The sequence below is a fragment of the Tachypleus tridentatus genome, chromosome 3 (genome assembly GCF_004210375.1).
Source record: "Tachypleus tridentatus isolate NWPU-2018 chromosome 3, ASM421037v1, whole genome shotgun sequence".
NCBI classification, from domain to species: Eukaryota; Metazoa; Arthropoda; class Merostomata; order Xiphosura; family Limulidae; genus Tachypleus; species Tachypleus tridentatus.
Window position 1 is genome coordinate 18,256,422 of NC_134827.1, and position 19,551 is coordinate 18,275,972.

Consider the following 19,551-nt stretch of genomic DNA (forward strand, 5'->3'; position numbering starts at 1 on the left):
GTAAACAGTAGTTTGTTAGAGCTTTTATACAGTAGTAAAATGAAACATTTAATGCTACATTATTTTTTAAATTGGATTTCTATCCAAAACTGACCTAGTATCAGGAGACAAGATTAAGTTTTTCTTAAAGCCCTTAACACTACATTTAGGTGAAAACCTAGCTACTGTTCATATTTTCTATTACAACTGTCTTCAAACTCCAAGACAACTGATAAGCATGGATAAAACGATGACTTGTGCATAAATATGTATATTGATGTACTACTAAGTGCATTGTAATTAACCACATTTTTTTGGGGCTATTATAATTATTTCTCCTTATGTGTTCTAGAAATGTCACACTCAATGACAAATTTCAGACTTTTCTAAGTTTTTCCAATAAAATTTGTATAAACACTCAATGTACAGCTGTTCTGGAATGCTGAATTAAACAATTAACTGCGCATTCAGAAATATACAAGGTCTAAAATGTTTATTCATAACAGTGTGACAGCACTACAGACTGATATTTCTGGTCAAATAACTGTTTTCAAATACAGCACAAAATTTTTACACATCATACATATTCCATGAAAACAAAATTTTTCAATTACTAAATCTAATGTTCAGAAAAACATCACAAATATAATTTGCTCATCTATTTAGTAAACACACAATTTTTACTTTAATATGATCAGAAGGCATAAAATAAGTTTTCAAAGAATAGTGTAAGACATTATGAAACATGTTTATGTATAAATGACTATTATGTGCTAAAATGAACAAAAAAATGCAGAAAATCACACTGTATGATTTATTACACGAATTATATAATTTCAAAGTATTGATACAAAAAATCTTAAGTATGATTAAAATTACTGCAAATAAAAATTATTTTATACTGCTTGCATAACTAACAAAATTATCCATGGATGAGATTCATAAGAAAAGTAAGACATTAATTATCTTTATGTTAATCAAATAAAATTTGAAATTCAATCAACAGTATCAAGTGTTTGCTTGTCAAATAATTACCAGGTTCATTTAAAGATTTAAATGGGATCCTTAAGCAGTGATGTGTGAAAACCTGGTGTACAAAGTAATACCATATTTGTACAACCACTGCTACAATTCAAAGGGTACATGTGAAAATATCAAAATTGGGGGTGAGGAAAAAAAGAAAAAAACATCACAGTGATAAATCATCCCCATTTCAGTGTGTACAGTTTGATAAAGAAAGGATATAGGATTTAAAACCTTAAACTTGCAACATTACTTGCAAAGTTTTAACATATTTAGAAGTTACCAAGATTGGACACTGCCAAGTCCACCACCTGGATATAAAGAGCGAGACTTAGGAGGCGGGTTAGGTGTAGATGGTGGCATACTGAACTGCTTGCTTGCGCGCAGCTGTGCATTTTGTTCTAACAGGTACTCAACGGTTGAAGTTAATTCTACGACTTGTTTTTTCAGCTCCTCTACTTTACGTCGAAGAATTGCATTTTCCCCTTCCAACATTTGAATATCGGGCATGGAAGTTGATGGCATTCGGTCAGGACCAGGAGTGGGCAGCAACACCCCTGGTCCATCTACTGGACCAAAACCATCATCAAAAGCTGGTCGTTTGCGTTTCAGCTGAAATTCAAAATCGTCAAACCGATTAAAATCTTGTTCTCCCACGAAAGATGGCCCAATCTTCCCACCCATTTCCATTTCATACTCCTGTATTGTTAAGTGTCTAAATTTACAATAAATCCCTCGTTTACAAAAGCCCCTCAAGAAGTCTTTGCAAACAGGAACGTCAATTTTTTCCCCCAAAGCTTCTTGCACATGCCTTGGTAACTTGCCCGTACTTTGGTAGTATTCTTCTTCCCTCTTAGTGCAATGCATGAATTTGCAGTTTGCTCGACGACAACCTTTATTTTGGAAATCGTGACAGAATTTAATATCCTGGCTTCCTTCTTCTTGGGTTTCTTTTTGGGGTTCTGGGTGCCTGTATTTGCAGTTTGATCCGCGCCTGCACAAATTACGCAGAAAATCACGACAAATATCGTTATCATCATTTTTGCCAAAGTTATTATTGTTTTCATTTCTACCCTCACTTTCAGCCATTCTGATTATTTTCAGAAATACAAAAGGGCAAGTTTCAAAAAACAATGTTCACAATGCTTCCTTTAAGAACTCAGCTCTATGCCTGGATAAGCACGGGGTAGCTACTGCTGCACTTCAACTGTGGCGCACACTGTTTGTTGCTCAGTAATGCTGTAAGAAAGCAGCAAATAGTTAAAATTAAGCATTTGAAATATAAATACTTGGTTACAGCTACACAGTGATGTTTACATACATACATACATTTATATATAGATATACTAATACATATGTTACAGTATTTGCAAGGCCAGCTGTACTAGAATGCACATGCTATTAAAAATAAATTCAGTGTTTAATGTGTATGTGCAATCTCCTAGTTTTAATGTAGCATAACTAAATTTAGTAAATAAAAATTTAGCCAAAGTCTAGAAAATAAAATTACATGCAAGCACTGTCTTGTTTGAAGAATACATACATACAAAAGTTTTCTTTAGTAAGTCCCACTGCACATTTTTTGCCTGACTCTGAATAAAACTGACAACAGTTTATGAAGTTAGCATGTAACTGCTACTAACATTCCCCCCTTCACAGCTTAGTAAGTACAGAAGGAATTGTTCAATATTGTATACTTGCTTATATTATCCCTCATAAATTCACATTTTTTTTTACAAACAAGGTTTCTTCTATCACATTTTGAACACAAAGTTTACTGAGTTTCGTAGTGAATTCATCACTTCTGCCATTTATAGTACTTGATAATTTATGTATCATAACCCCCTTGAAACTATTGTGAATAGACAATTTATTAACTATTTAATTTTAATTGAATAATGAACAATTTTATTAGGTCAATGACAAATACTGTTTTCTATATTTTGTTATACAACAGCATGAACTGTTTAGTAGTTATATTTGTACAAGTTAATATTAGTTGTTATATTTTAACATAATTACATACGATATATTTTTATTTTAGTTGGTTAAATTAATAATACTGGTTACAATATGTAAATAACTTTTATCATTATTAATTTTATTTGGAAAATTTATCTTGCATTTTCAGCTTATATGTTTTTAGACCTATCCCAAATCTTATAAGCTGAATAACTTTTGTGAAATACTAGGCTTCACTGAAATATATGAAACTGTAAGGTTATCCCAACCAATTAATATACTAATTAAAATACACTTTAATCTCTTATTTTCCCTGCATAATCTTTGTCACCACTTTGAATTTGTCAGTTTGTTTTGCCAAATTAGCATCGGTTTGTTTTTTGAATTATGATTTATAGAATCAGCTCACTTTGATCAAGTCATTAACAGGGTCTGTTTCAAGAAAAATGAGTCATACATTCATAAAATCAATCCTAGGTTTTTCAAAGACAAATTATTAACTTTTTATACTTTATTATGCAAAGTGAAGTTTAGTGTTTTGTGTCATTAGTTTTTCCCTGGACTACTTAAACATCATTTTAGATTAAACAGTAATTTTTATTAGATGAATCATAAAACCATACGCTAAACTAATGAATTTAAAAACAGACATTCTAGTTTTTATGAAGAATAAATTCTGTGGTACTGCTATTTATTTAAAATAGTTACTGAATAAATAAACAGATATTATGTAAATGTGGATATTACAATCTCTATGAAACTTGTAACTACTACACTTGGCTCAAGTTTTAAATAATTTGAGGACTGGTCAAGTCTATTATGACCAACACCAATGGATATACCCTCCATGTTGACACCAGGATTTCATACCTGTCAAATAAACACATATTATTACTTTGATAAGAAGAGTTAAAATTTTAAAACAAAATTTGTCTTAATACTAGTAATGTATCATATCTCTTTTATCTGAAATAAGACCAAGATGGCAACAACATACTCCACATAAAAGAAGTTGTTTTGGTTTTGGACAGCCAGCTGCCTGTGCTAGCAATAAACATGTAACCAAATTTTGATAAATAGGTTTACAATAATACAAGAAACTTGTTCCTTTGAATGAAGTATTTTTAAAATTTATTACTTAACACAGACTATTTGTTCTTACCATTTTTAGTAATTCATATAAACAATGTTTTTTACAGTTAATAAACAGGGTTTTTTTCTTTGAAATTCTAAACCATTTCACAGAAAAGGATTTTCTTCCATTTATTATCCAATTTTAACAATATCTATAAACAGCCAATATAATTAAAACTCTGCAATCAGTTTTCATTAACACCATTTCTACATAAAATAATTCATTTCTCAAGTTAATACATTTGATCTTCTATTGCACACATTATGAAAACAGTGAGAATTATTTGAATTGTTTACATAAAAAGATCTGTCATAATATAAGACTTTATAGTAAATATTAGTTCATTTTGTAAATGAATATTGTATGATCTAGTGTTTTATAATAACAATTAAGAGAAGAAGATTATTGGAAGTTGCATTTGTAATTCATTGATATTGAGAATATAGTGAGCAGATGATTTAGTAATAAACATAAGTTGTATGAGATGAGCAGGAAACAGCAGATATATAATGACAATAAAGAAAGTAACAGCCAAGGAAATGTTTGATGTTAATTGCAGTAGAAGTGATAGGCTTAATGTTAGAGGAAAACTAACAGTCTTAAGAGAAAAGTATAGTTTATTCTGTAAAAGTGAGTTCTAGAGTAATTGAACCAGCCCAACTATACTCTGATAAGAAAAACATACGATATCTAATATAGAAGAGCCACACGATTACCAAAAAAGCAGTATATGACTGTGGTAACTTGCTCAACATTGTAATGAATAATACACAGAATACTAATGAGAAAGGTGTTTTGACTTGTCATATGAAATTCTAAAGCAAATGAACAGACATAAGTGAACTTCTGACAAGGAAAAACAAGAGAACTTTATAGTATTTATGATGCATCTATAATTTTTATAGTGTAAAGAAGTTGTACATGTTTAACTAGTTCCAAATATACATATCTTGAAAAAGACTGGAGTGAGTGCTGTACCTACAGACAACTATAGAAGAATCTTAAGTCCTACAATAACACAATACACTCATACTATTAAAAATTACATCTTTAATTGGCAATTAGCATAAACAACTTTTCACATCTGACATCCACACTGCACAAAAGATTTATAAATGGGTACACTATATAGGGAAGTAACACTGTCGAACTGTAAAACCAACTTCAGTAATTAGTTGGAAGTACAAACATTAGAACTACAGAAATGTAGTACATGTATGGACGTTAAGCAACAAATACAGATTTGTTACCTGCATGTTACAATGTGCAAAAGAAGATTAAAATGTTTCAAACTGGTTTAAAAATTGAAAAGATGAACAATGTATTTATTTGACAATAAAAATTTCTACACCAGAAGAATTAAGAAGTTATCCCTAATGTAATAGTACTATTAGAAAAGAAAGAGAACAAACCCTGAATTAAACCAACAATTCCCAGTATATTTGTTTATCTGGCAGTGGAACAATTAGAATATATTTAAACTCAAATGTATCTCAGAATGGCTGGTATGGGTATGAACACTTTTATTCATAAGGAGAAAAACAACATTTTGACCTTCCAGGTCATTTTCAGATAAAAAAAAAAAAGATTTAAACTCACTTCATGATACACTAATCATAGATGCATACATATTTTTGTTTCGAGTAGCTCATAAACAAGCACTGAACAATAAATATTGAAAAACAAAAAACCTTCACTCTCCAGAATATTATTGAAAAACAACTTTTAATCACAATTTCATCGTTGCAACTTCATTAGAGCCATTAGTTTCTAAACTCTTATATTAAAATATAAGTTCAAATTAAGAAATTCAGCAAAACTGACTACAAACCAATAAAGAGACATTTTGGAAAGTGAGTTATGAATTTCATACAAAAGCAATACATTTCTTTAAAACTTTCACTGACATTCAATACTGATAGGCCCTTGAGAGTGATGATCATTGATCAGTAATGTTACTCTTTTTAATAAGTTTATTTTAACCATCATATATTTTTAATTGCTGACAGTACTATTATTATTGGCAATACATATTTCATACCCTTATATTATCTGATATTGTGTTGTGTGATTCTTTTTATCAGTAAATATAATTATCAAAAATTGCTATTATACTAACATTGCCTGTACTGATACCAATAACTGAAAAAATAATGGTAAAAAACAAATGCTTGGAATAATTTTATTAGTGTTAATGTATTTCAGTGCTGGCAAGCTGATACATCTCTTATAACATGCCAATTTTTGAGTTGAGGCAGTGCATTCAGCGAGTTAAAAAAGCAGACCTACAGCCCAAATTTTGAACTAATTTATGTTTGTACTTTGGCGATATTAATATTTAAATTTTAACTGAATCACATAAAAAGTAACTGCAAACACACTACTTAATACAAGACATTATGAAATTAAACAGTAAGTTCTCATTTTGCTGAGTACTGTCAACTACATGTGTACAATAGCAAAGAATGTTTAACATTAGACCCACTTTGCTTCTTTCACATCATTTCCTTCTAAATTTATTAAATGAAAAAACATTTTTACATATAGTACTAACAGAACAATTAAATATTACACTATTGTTCTTGTAGTAATTTCTTTTTTCTGTAGTGGGACATAAAAGTTTTTCATTTTCCACATTCATGTTCATTTTACATCCAAACTTTAATTTTAAATTTTTTAAGCAGCCCTCATCAAATGGATATTCAAGTAGTATTCCTCATCTTGAACAGTTCATAAATGGAAACAAGGTCAAATAAGGTAACTGCATTAAGTCCGAGTTTAAGAAAAATTAGAGAAGTTTAAAAGAACAATATTTCTGCAAGGGTTTTGAAGGTTAAGAACTGGATAATATGAACCACTTGCTACAATTTTTGTAAGACCATGAATAATGGACAGGAGCCAATGGATTGAAAGTTAGCTAAATGCCACTCCTCTTTGTAAGAGAGGAAATAAAGTTGTTCCAGTAATTACAAGCGTATTAGTCTTACACCAGATGGAAAACTTTAGGAAAGCTTGATAAAAAATGCTTTGCAAAATCATTTAACAAAGTTTAGAATTTTATTGGATAGTCTACATGATTTCATTAAGGGAGAATATCTTGTCTTTCATTGAAAATGCTCTGGTTATGTAGGTGAGAATAAAAGATGTAGATTTCATGTATCTGGATTTTCAGAAAGCATTTCAATGTTAAACAAAATAGTCTTGTAGAAATTATCTCTGATGGTGTGGGTATAAGTTGATAAATTGGATAGAATGGAAGAAAGCATAGGGTTGTTACAAATAGAGTTTAATCAAATGGGATTAAAAGCCTTATGTGAGGTACTTCAGTACACATATATATGTAAAAACGACTTGTTTGGGTCGAGATTTTTTTTTTAACGTAAAGGAGCAAACAACGTTTCGATCTTCTTTGGTCATCGTCAGGTTTACAAAGAAAGAAAGAGGTAACTGACAGGAAGCTGACCACATGTTTGAAAGGGGTTGTGTAACTGAGTGTCGGAATGTAGAGGGTGTGCTTAATGTTTGAATATATAATTTTATATTTATTTTATTATAATTATTTATTGTATTTTTTTAATATAGGTATAAAGGTGTTCCTTTGTATTGGTTTATTTTGGGCTTGAGTTGTTGTATAAGTAAGGCTTCTTTAATTTTGCTTTTGTTTATTTGACTTGCAGTTTTCAAAAACATATGAAGGTGACTTTTTATGTTCTTTGAATCTGGTTTCCATTTTTCTACTTGTTTCCCCAATATAAAAGTCTTGATAGCTATCACATTGTATTTTATAAATAATGTTGGTGTGGTGTTTGTGTAGCTTTTACATAGTATAAACCTCAGTTTTGTATAAATTTGGTATTAACTGAAATGTCATATTTTGTTACTATTTTTTGCCAGATGTTGGCAAAATCAACCAACAAAAGTAAATATATCTCACAAATCAAAAAATCACTTAACCATATACTGCTGCATACCATATATTCCCGACATCAGCAGAAAAATAACCAACATTTGGCAAAAACTAGTAACAAAATATGACATTCCAGTTAATACCAAATTTATTCAAAAACCATGCATAAAACTAAGGTCCATACTATGTAAAAACTACACTGGCAAACACCACCTCAACATTATTTATAAAATACAATGTGATAACTGCTATTACTTCTATATTGGAGAAACAAGAAAAAAAATGAAAACCAGATTCAAAAAACATAAAAAGTCACCTTCACACATTTTTGAACCCTGTAAGTCAAATAAACACAACATAACCATAGAAAACACACAAATACTAAATAAAGAAACAAACATAAACAAACGCAAAATTAACACAACCACTTTCAAACATGTGGTCAGCTTCCAGTCAATTACCTCTTTCTTTCTTTGTGAACCTGAAAATGACCGATAAAGGTCGAAATGTTCGCTCCTCTATGTAAAAAAATTTTTTTTTTAAATCTCAACCCAAACGAGCTGTTTTTACATATATATTTTCTCTACAAGTGGGGTTTCTTGACATCACTGACTTCAATGCACAGTTTTGGGATCTTCACTTGTGTTTTGATTTACATCAATGATATAGTTGAAGGATTTACATAAATTTACAGATGATATTAAGACCTGGATGTTGCTAGTTTACAAAGAATTTAGATCATTTAGTGAGTTGGACAAACAGGTTACTATAATTTGAGTTAAGTATGATTTAGATGGGAATTACCTTAACAGTGTCATGAAAACAAGGATCTTCTTGTAATAGTTGATTAATATCTACAGACATTCAAAGTGTGCTCTTGCTAGTGGTATGGCAAGTAGGATTTAAGGTTGTATCTATAAAAGTACTGAATACAAGTCTAAAGAAGTTATGATTTCATTGTACAGGTTATTGGTTAGGCAATTTTGGAATAGCGTGTTCAACCTTGGGTTCTTTACCTTACATATGACATCAACTTGTTAGAAGTGGTTAAGGGGACAGTTACTAAAATGGTGCCTGGAATGGAAGGGTTTTTATATAAGGGAAATTAAGATACCTGAAATTATTTTCTCTTGGAAAAAAAGATGATTTTGAATGGTATCTGATTAAGGTGTTTAGGATTGTAAAGGGGACTGACAGTGTTGATGCAATTGTTTTTCATACTTGATGGGAGAATAGAACTAAGGGACACTGATGCAAGTTCTTGCAAGATAACAGTTATCTTCAGTTAAGGTGGTTTTACATTCTTATCAGGATGATTGATATGTGGAATGAGTTACCTTCAGATGTTGCAAAGGCAGTAAATTTAAATGAGTTTAAGAGAAAGCTTGATAACTACATAAATTATAATGGCTGGCTAAGATTTTCATTTATTGAATTTTTAGTTTAGAGGATGGGACAGCCCAGTAGACCCAATAGATCCCTTTGCGTCTAAACATTGTTATAATGTCTGATGTGATTTATGCAAGTTGCTACATTTTCTGCAAAAATATTTTACAGAAAGTGATGTGGAAAGAATTTCATAATTATTATACCAAAAATAATAACGGTAAACTACACGTATGAAACAACTTTCTGCGTGAACCATACTAAACACTATACTTTAAGCATAGGCTATGAATCTAACTTAAACTGTTAAGTTACACTATTTGCAGTATTTAACTTCATGCATCTGAATTACAACCTACAGGCAACAAAAGAATAGCTTCTGTTTGAAGGGAGACTTCCACACACTCATTTTGGGATTCAAACCCCTCATCATCACACTAGGAACACCCATTATGTCTGTGATATTTGAATGTATTTTATTCCTTAATTAGATATCAAATGCCAACAAAACTTCAAGAATTGTTTGCAAGTTTTTATCACAAAGGAATTTCACATGTACAGTTTTCTGTATTCTATGATATAAGCTACCAATATCTTTACATTTCTATTCATATCCAATAAAAATTGGTATCTCACTAAAAGAATTAGATTAGAAAATTAAAAGAAATGAAGATAAAAAACACTATGTGAGCATGTGGAACTATTCCTGTCCTGCTTGCAAATAATGTGAACTTCTTTGTTGAAGCACAAATTTATGGGCAGTCTCTCTTACATTCACATAAAAACTGAAGACCAAAGAACAAAAACCTTGTTCTTGACAATTCAAACTTGAGTTTGAAGGGAAAAAAATATTATTTCTCCTCTTCCTCATTATGTAACACAAGTTTTGTTTTCTTTTTACAAGTACATTAGACTATCTGCTATGTCCATCCACTGTGGGTCTTTTAGCATTGTACATTCATAAACTTGCCACTGTCCCACCAGGGACCAATGCAATATTCACTTGCTCTTAAAAACTTTTATAACCTTTATATTTCATCTCATGAAACCAGAATTTTAACATCTGAGTTTTTCAAAAATACAATTCAAAATATTAATATGATGGGTTTCATTATTTTTTAAATAAATCTTTATTAACAAAAATATTTATATACTGATGTAAGATGCATTAAGTTCACATGAGATATTAACTTTTCCACACATACGTATGAAACTTACTTTATTTTTTACAATTTCAACTTCATCTAATTCATGCTCACTGTCATTATGTGAAAAATACAGTGAATGTAGTCACTACCAAAAACTGTTACTTTTATCAGGCATGAATTTAACCACCTAATTTTTATTTATTCTAAAACATTTAACTCAAAAATAAAAATAAAGTAACACTAATAATAGAGGTTTTGGAGGTGACTGAAGAAGTAGGACCCACATTATGATGAGTATACTCCGTAATAACTGTCTTAGCCTCCAATTTGCTAATGTCACAAGAAAATTAGAAATTAGGAGAGTGAGATGCAGGTGCTCAAGCCCACAATGTCCCACATCTATATCACCCTTCACTACCTGCAGACAGTTATAGGAAGGTGACTGCTCTCCCAAGTAAGAATAAGATAAACTTAAAAAGATGAAAAATAAAAAATAATAATAAACAAGGTACCACCATTTGGGGGTAAGTAAGACAAAACTTACCTCTTGAAGTTAGCATTTCTGCCCCCAATATGGTAGCACTAGTTAACATGACTTCAGTAAAGTGATAGTTTTACTGTGACTGTCATGCCTTTATATGCAGCTTAAGATCTGCACAAAGTAGTGCCAAGTTCTTAGATGACCTTATTCTTAACCAAAAAATTTTAAAACCAGAGAAATTCTGTTAATATTTTATGGTTATAATATATATAATCTGCCCATATCTAACTGTAAGCAAATACCTTGATATCAGTTTGACTTGTCACAAAAGACACATATCTATCAATCATGAAAACAAATATATGATGTATCTTTTATTTTAATAGATAAATACATAGAATCCTACTTGTTTTTTTAACAATTAGATGTTGAAAGTTTTCATTTATCAATATAATGTAAATTTACATACATGGGTTTTAAGCAAAAGTTGTTTTACTTGGGTTTTTGTTCTGTTCTCTCACAAGTTTCATGCAAAGTCTGGGCATTAGCAAGTGAAGCAATTATGTTATTGTGTTAATGACACATTCGTGTAGTTAAAAAGGTCAATTTACAAGTATTTTGTAATTTTTTTATTAATTATTAAGTACATAAGAAGTATAAAAAATTGGGGATTTAAAAACTGCAAATAAGGATCAGAAAAAAAAAACAAGGCTAGAGATACTACAGATATTATTTACTTACACTAAAAATCCAGATTTTGGCTTCATGTTGTTAACTAGAGTTACATTTGGTGCATTCAAAATAAATTTGCAGTTTCAGTATGTGATGTCTAGTATTTCTAACTGTGTGTAAATACATTTATATATAATGTACAGGAAGGGGCAAATATACACTTAAGAGTGAGACACAAATCCAATGAAAAAAGTATGAACTTTTACTAGTAGAAAAACAGCCTTTTAAAATGAAGCATACATATAAAACATTACTTTAGATAAACTTTCATAACTTTTAATGTAATTATTCTACAAATGTGGGTTATAAAATTTAAGGTTTTTTAGCCCTTCACTCCATACATAATATAGGGGTTGTCTCTCCATGTTAGACATCTAATGCTCATCTACCATTGGCTGGTAAGTCCCATTTCATTCTGTAGTTTTTTTGTTTTTTTTACACCACAATTTTAATAGATAACATTTTTTACACTAGAATTATGAAATTTTGTAGCTCAGGTAAAATATGGAAGATATAAATCCACTTTTCAGTAACTCTATATCCTTCACAGCACTTTATTTAGTATACTAAAAGGTTTGGGTGCAATATGTCAAGGTTTATTTTTATTTTTTCTGTTTAGGCTAGCAAAATAATAATAATTAAAAACATGTCATTTTCAGCAATTTTCTTTTCCTTTCCAGTAAGAAATTTCAGTGATTTTTGGAATAATGTAAATAAAACAATTCACATACCATTGGTTTTCAGACAAATTAATAGATTTATACTGCAAGTTCAGTTATTTAAATAATGAAAAAAAAATCCTGGAAATCAATCTTTCATTTCATACTACTGTCCCATTAGCACTGTTAACAAAATGCGAGTGATTTATCGTTTTACCTGGTAACCTTGATACCAGTGTCAAGGCAAGGTTAAATACAGTCCCAAAAAGACTGATCAATGCCAAACTCATACATGTGGATATATTTTACATGGATAAATAAACATTTCCAACAACCCAATACTACAAATGAAGTAAGAGTTTACCTATGTATTTATGAAAGTAAAGAAGAGATTCTGTAGTAATACTGGTTGAAAATATGAAACAGTGATTGACAGATACGTATGAGCAATAAACCCCACCTATTCTATCTCTTGTTATATTGCAATCTATGAATAATACTAAAAGTAATAAAACAAAACTGTTGATGAATTATTACTAATTTCGTTATTAATTCATATACTAACATTCCTCAGTCACAAAGTTGCCTATTCATAGAATAATTATTGATAAAAATAAGTTAGATTAACTTCAAATATATTGAAAAACTGGAGCATTTTGGTAACCAATGTTCCAACATTTTGTCCGCTATTAAATATTGATTTCATTGCCTGAAAGGGATGTTTAGTGCAGTATATAGTTTATAAGATTCCTTAAAGTACAAGTGAAAAACTATTTTCACTGAAGTTGTTTGTTGTGTATTTTCACAAATACATATGGAATGCATTGAGGTTCTAGCCTGTATTCGGTTTTGCAAGGTATTTTCTTTTCATTCAATACAGATATTAATTGCATTATTACTTAATTTACAGAGTTGGGATTTCTAATTACTGAATGTATGTATGTAGTAAATCACTTAATATACAAGTGATGCTATCATTGTTCATACCACTCTTATCAACGATGATTGCTACACACATTCATTTGCTGTTACCATCAATGACGTAGAAAAGCTGTTGTCAGGATGATGGTCTGCTTACAACTGATACGATGTAAAGCAAAATGTTCCCAGAGTAACCAACATGCTGTCTACAATCTCTTTTTATCATTTTATTACATGCTGTCAGTTTAATCTGAGAAGATATAACTATGTATCAATTGATCACGTAGTCTGTAACACCAAACTTACTGTACACCCTTCACAAAGATGAGAAACCCACTTTAAATAAAAATGTGTTCTCAAGCCAGTTGGTATGGGCATTAGTACTTTAACCGAAGTAAAGTGCTAATCCTCATATCAGCCATTTTGAGAAAACATTGTATGTCCTTGTTTCATTCTGTTCAATGGGTAAATAGAACTTCAAATGGTTTGAAAGTTTTATGTGCAAGTTTTCCAATAGTAAATGCTTTTAAATCCAATGAAACTGACAAGACCTAAGCAGAGCATGAGAACTTATGTTTGATGTGTCACTGCCTTTTATTGGTTAAGCCACTTCAGATTAACCTGCTGGATTTGGTTTCAACATTTGCTCACTGACAAATGTTGAACAATGGCATTAATAACAGTTTTTAAAGCAAGCTTCATGTATATAACATGCCAGTTCAGCACATGTTAGTAATGCAGATGCTTTCCATTTTGTTAATTGTACAATCATTTATATTTTATTTAAGCATTACATATATTCAAAATAATTCAAATCTGCACGTTTTAATGGCTAGGAACTGTAACTCCCTGGAACACTCTCTTCTAGGTTTAATGTGTGTGCTTTGTGTATTTTCATGCATGTACAGCCTTAGCAGTCAATAGTAAATATTTTTAATCGTTTGAAGTTGAATTAAATCTTGCTTCTTAAGGTGTTTTTTTTTTGTTCAAATGTATGATCTTTTGTGATCTCACAACAGTAGTTGATAATTCAAACTGCAATGTAAACCTACTAATTTTCTTTTACTGTGGAATCCAGTGGCATGCAAATTTTATTTATTGATTAAAAATCAACAAAATCCTCTACTAACAGCAAAGTCTAGTTTATGACTAACACTACATGTAAGTGCAAAGCTGTTGGCTATAGCCTAAACCTTGTAATAAGAGTAAACTAATATTATTAATAAATAATATTACTACAATTATTCCAACATTATTAATAATGACTAGAAGAGAAAAATAAACAAAAACTTAAGATAATTAATAAAAAATAGTATAAATGTTTAAGCATAAGAACAAGAAATAGAGTTCAAAACTCACACATTATTGTTACTGTATTATTAACATAATAAATAGTACACTCTACCTAAGACTTAATTTAACTTTCTGGCGTACTTGTTACTCTCAATTTAGGCCTAAGTCGGACTTTTCAATATTCATTTAATAACGATAAAATCTGTTATTTTCATTTAAACACAAGTAAAAGAAGGAAATAATATATGATTATGTTACAATTTCAAAACCAAAAACTGATCAATACTAATACCCAGACACACCAACCGATAACACCAGTTCTCAATTACCCAGCCAAGACTGTAAACTAGCTGCAGCAATGGCGCCAATATCGAGAAAAGTGAAACACAAAACCAGATTTGTAAAGATATTTTAAATTAAAAATAAAAAGTGTAAAAAATAGTAAATTTTATAACACTACGAAATGAAAATAAAATAACTAGTTTTTGAATTAACATAACAGTTTGATATCATAAATTCTACTCAGCATTTCACAAACTTATAAGCATTCTAAATTTATTTAAATTAATCTGCCACTTTCTAAATTAAAAAAATCAGTATAAACTTCTCAAAGAAAAGTATTTTAACACTCCTACGAAAAAAATATTTACATCCACTAAAGTGATTTTGGGGCCTATGAGGCCCCATATATTTTTCCAATAGAAACACAGTGATTTTGCAACATTCATTACAAACAACTTTAGAATGGCTCTGACAAACATTTTTTTTACAATTTGAGCAAACAATTTTCGACTGTCTATCTTTTGATCTGCCGCACAAATGGCATCGTCCTCTTTTTGCCCTCTTTGCAGGCGGTTCACATGAGGTTGTTTTGTCATTATCTTTGCAGTAAATTTCTTTGATTTCAAGCACCAATTGCCGTATAAATTTTCTTCTGGCTCTTGATTTATGTTGACGAAAAAATTCTGGATGTTTTGTCGAGTATAGAACGAAAGCATTGTACGCAGCAAGATCTAGAATGTTATAGAATATGCAGACTGACCAGCGCTTTGATCGCCTCTTTGCTGTATAATATCTCACCAGTTTATCGAGAGTGTCGACACCTGCCTTCGTTGCATTGTAAAGATTGACGATTTCGGGCTTTCCATTCTCTTCTACTTCACCAGACTGATGCTGAGAACTTAGTAGTAGCACATATTTTCCTGGTTTGTCTGAGTGCCTGAGAAGAGTGATGTCGTCATGGTAGAAAAACTTTGGTGATAACTCTCTAGATTTTGCATTTATTTCAGGAGGCAGGAAGGTTCTTGATTTCCGTATGGTTCCAACAAGTCCTGTTCTTTTTTGTTCGAAGGTACTTGGCAAGTGTCATTGTTGTGAAGAAATTATCTGTCGTTATTGTCCTTCCTTTTCCAAGAAATGGCTGACTCAGTTCTCTGACTATTCTTTCTCCTTGATTTGTTTCTGTCGTATTTCCAACCTTTCCAGTATAAATTTGAGCGTTGAGGAGGTAACTTGTCTTTGCATCTGTTAGGCACCAAATCTTTATTCCGTATTTGCCTGGCTTTGTCGGAATGTATGTTCTGAAGCCAACTCTTCCTTTGAAGTTACATAGTTGTTCATCCACTGTCAGGTATTCACTTGGGTTGTAACTGTTTTTGCAATTTTTAATGAAAAAAATTCCAGACTCCAGAGATGGCGGCATCTTTGATTTCTCTATTTCTTTGAGAGTGGATGTCAAATATGATTTTTGAGCACATTTTTTTTGAATTTGTCTTGTGTAATCAGTTTTCGCAAAAATGGCAAACCGAATTCGGTTGAAAACATTTTGTCTATCGATGCATTTTTGGATTCACTTATTCCAAGGAAAAGATTATCTGCGATCCATTTCCAGAGGTCTTCTTCAAAAATTGGTTCTTTCATGACGGTGTTTGTTGAGTAAATGATCTGTTCCATCATATTATCAGAAATGAAAATTTTGAATGTTTCGAATGGTGTAGAGATTCTTGGAGCAGCTTGCCTTGTAATGCCTGGGTTCCCATTGAATATATTGAGAGCTGCGGTTCTCCTGTTGATCCTTGAAGGTGTTGTTGAATAACTAAAATTCTTATCTTTGGACAAAAGTTCGTTCACTGGCATCGTAGTAAGATCTTTTGATTACTTTCTTCATCATTTTCGGCTTCAGAAGGATCATCATCACAACTTTCAGAGTAGTCTTCGACACTATCATGTTTACTTTCATCGTCGGATGGTTTTATCAGTAAATGTACAGCTTCATCAAGAGATATCATTTTTGACACGGTTTGAAGATTTCAGCTCCTATATATATAGGATTTGTGGATTCTTCTAGAATATTCTAGAAGCTTCAAGAATATTCTAGATTATTCTAAATACTTCTGTAAAGTTTCTAGAATGTTCTAGAACAGGCGTGGGCAAACTAGGCAATAATCAGGACCGTCTAAAATTATTGTTGGAGTAGAGTTATTATCCTAAATATCCATCTTTTGAAAAGAAGTTGTAAAATTAATATATTTTTTACTATAATTTGCTTTTTTCGGTTGCCCAGGCCTGTTTTAGAATTATTCAGGATATAAATAAAGTCATTTTTATGTTTTTTGATCTGGGGCCTAATAGGCCCCAAAATACCCTCAGTGGATGTTTTAAAAAAATTTTAAATATTATTTCGCAAATGTCTGAAAAGTCAAAATATTATTGCTCCTTAAAATATAAAGAAATAGGGTCAGTTAATGGCAATTTCATTTAAATACAAAATTATTAGCCTAATATTAATAACCTTTCAAGTTGCTCTGGGGCCTATTAGGCCCCAATTTTCGTAGGAGTGTTAAGACACACCAAGTTTCTTCATCCCTATTCAAAACGTACCTCGCTGGGAGAGCGTTAAGTCTTCGGATTTACAGTGCTAAAATCAATGGTTCAATTCCTCTTGGAAGACACAGCAGATAGCTCGATGTAAAATTGCAATTAAGAAAACAACATATACATAATTAACCAATAGATAAATGGAAGGTTGATGTTTAATAAAATAATTAATAAATAATACTTACGGAAACAGTTTGTTTGAAAACTACTTAAGTGAATGGGGATACATTAGAAAATTCGTTATAAGAGATATTTAACATAAACTGGTTTTTATTTATGGTAATGGTAAAATATAGACGTGTTTATTTGAAAGAGAGGGTATGTCTGAAAAGCATCTCGGATTGCTTATGTCTAGGACATTTGGGGGCGACATTTCAGAACGCCAGCGTAGACATTCATTAGATGTTATTTTGTCCTAAGTGCATATATAAAAAATTATCTTTGCTGTTTCTGAACATGTACAAAAAGCTTCTCACGGTAGTAATTAGCAAGCGTTAAAAGAATATTATATGCCAGACAGTAACTGTGAATACGTATACAATTACTGCGAATAAATATTTTGTTCGCTTGTGTTTGTTTCTTTCCTTTTCTCTCTACGTTCGTGTTCGATACTTTTTCTGTATAACATTTATGAATCCAGCATCTTTCGGATATCTTAGAACTTACCTGTTGTACACCAGTTTACTACACAAACAAAAAAGTAATAGACACTATTCATACAATTAAGAAATATAAAATAAAAATAATTTTGCCATTCCAAGGATAGAAATACTTTTATGATTCTGACAATAGCATACAAGTAATTTTTGCATTTTACTAATGAGTTTGTCTTTGCATTTTTGTAATGTTAACTATAAACAAATATTGAGTTGTACTTTATTTGTAGGTACTCTACTATTATATTTCACCTACTATGATAAATACTCCGTTTTGATCCAAATTAAACGTTTTATAAATTCTTGATCGTTTGTTGGACGTTAGATACTTTTTATTTTAATTTTGTTTTACCGTAAAAAAAGAAGCCTTCAAAAACAGAGAAAAATAAGATTTACCAAATCGCAAAACTGAACTGAACGACACATTAAAATCCGGAATAGCGTGAAAAGCAGTTTAATCACACAATAACAACGTCTTTCATTTGAAAATGAACTAAACCGTAAATAATACTTAGAGAAACACATTGTTGTAAGATATGAAACAGCAGTAAGCAATATCATATATCTTCTAATTATTTATGCTTTTCAAATTCCAGAACAAATATGGCTTTTTCGAACAGTGTACAAATATTTTTAACAACTTAACGTAAGAGAATGATTTTTAAATGGATCGTTTGAGATATTTCTGGTCGGATCTAAATATCAACATTCAGTTTGTTTAACATTCTAAGACAATAAAAAAAAGCGTTTCATCTAATATTAGAACTGCTTTAAATAAATAATTACCAGTCAATAAACAGTATATCTCAGTGGTAAATTGCCTTGTTGCAATAAGCTTAGCGTTAACCACAAAGTGGCAAAATACAACTGTCACAGCAAGGGTGTGAAGATACAATAATAACAGACAAACCAATTGTTATTGACTGAATGTTATGAATGATGAATAAATTGAATAAGAATTAAACAATATCAAAATAAAGATTACAATTATACCGCATTTATCGTAAATGTGATTAAATATAACAAAGCATGAATTAAAAGTAACTTTAGAAATAAATTAAAAATTTTGAATTTAATAGAAACAAATGTTTACTTGAAATTTTGAAAAAATATCTCGTAATTTATAAGAATTTGAGGTTCTTCTAAGTCTGTAGCTGTCTAAAGTATAAATGTCTTTAAGTACGTGAATCTAAAGTGCATGATTTAAAAAACAACAACAACCTTTTATAAATATATGATTACATTCATGTTAGATTACAATTGTGGCTTTAAGAGTTATTTTGAATTTCGCGCAAATCAACTGTAGGGCTATCTGCACTAGCCGTCCCTAATTTAGTAGTGTAAGACTAGAGGGAAAGCAGCTAGTCATCACCACCCACCGCAAACTCTTGG

The 19,551-nt window shown here is 30.7% G+C and overlaps 1 protein-coding gene across 10 annotated transcripts; it reads right to left on the reverse strand.

The window, feature by feature from the left end:
* Positions 1-455: 455 nt before the first annotated feature.
* Positions 456-15,028, reverse strand: LOC143246465 (zinc finger CCCH domain-containing protein 10-like). 10 transcript variants are annotated; one of them, XM_076493213.1, is made up of 3 exons: positions 14,919-15,022; positions 3,739-3,834; positions 456-2,241 (listed from the first exon to the last, which is right to left on the reverse strand). In XM_076493213.1, the coding sequence occupies exon 3, from the start codon at positions 2,089-2,091 to the stop codon at positions 1,282-1,284; it is 810 nt and encodes a 269-aa protein (XP_076349328.1). In that variant the 5' UTR covers positions 2,092-2,241; positions 3,739-3,834; positions 14,919-15,022; the 3' UTR covers positions 456-1,281. The 10 variants fall into 10 exon arrangements, with proteins under 10 accessions (XP_076349328.1, XP_076349327.1, XP_076349334.1 ...); XM_076493212.1 differs by having other exon boundaries at positions 3,712-3,834; XM_076493219.1 differs by having other exon boundaries at positions 3,807-3,834; positions 14,919-15,007.
* Positions 15,029-19,551: the final 4,523 nt, after the last annotated feature.

What these genes read in the sequence shown, in the direction of transcription:
- LOC143246465 (XM_076493211.1), bottom strand. Translation starts at nt 2,091, where the DNA reads ATGGCTGAAAGTGAGGGTAGAAATGAAAACAATAATAACTTTGGCAAA.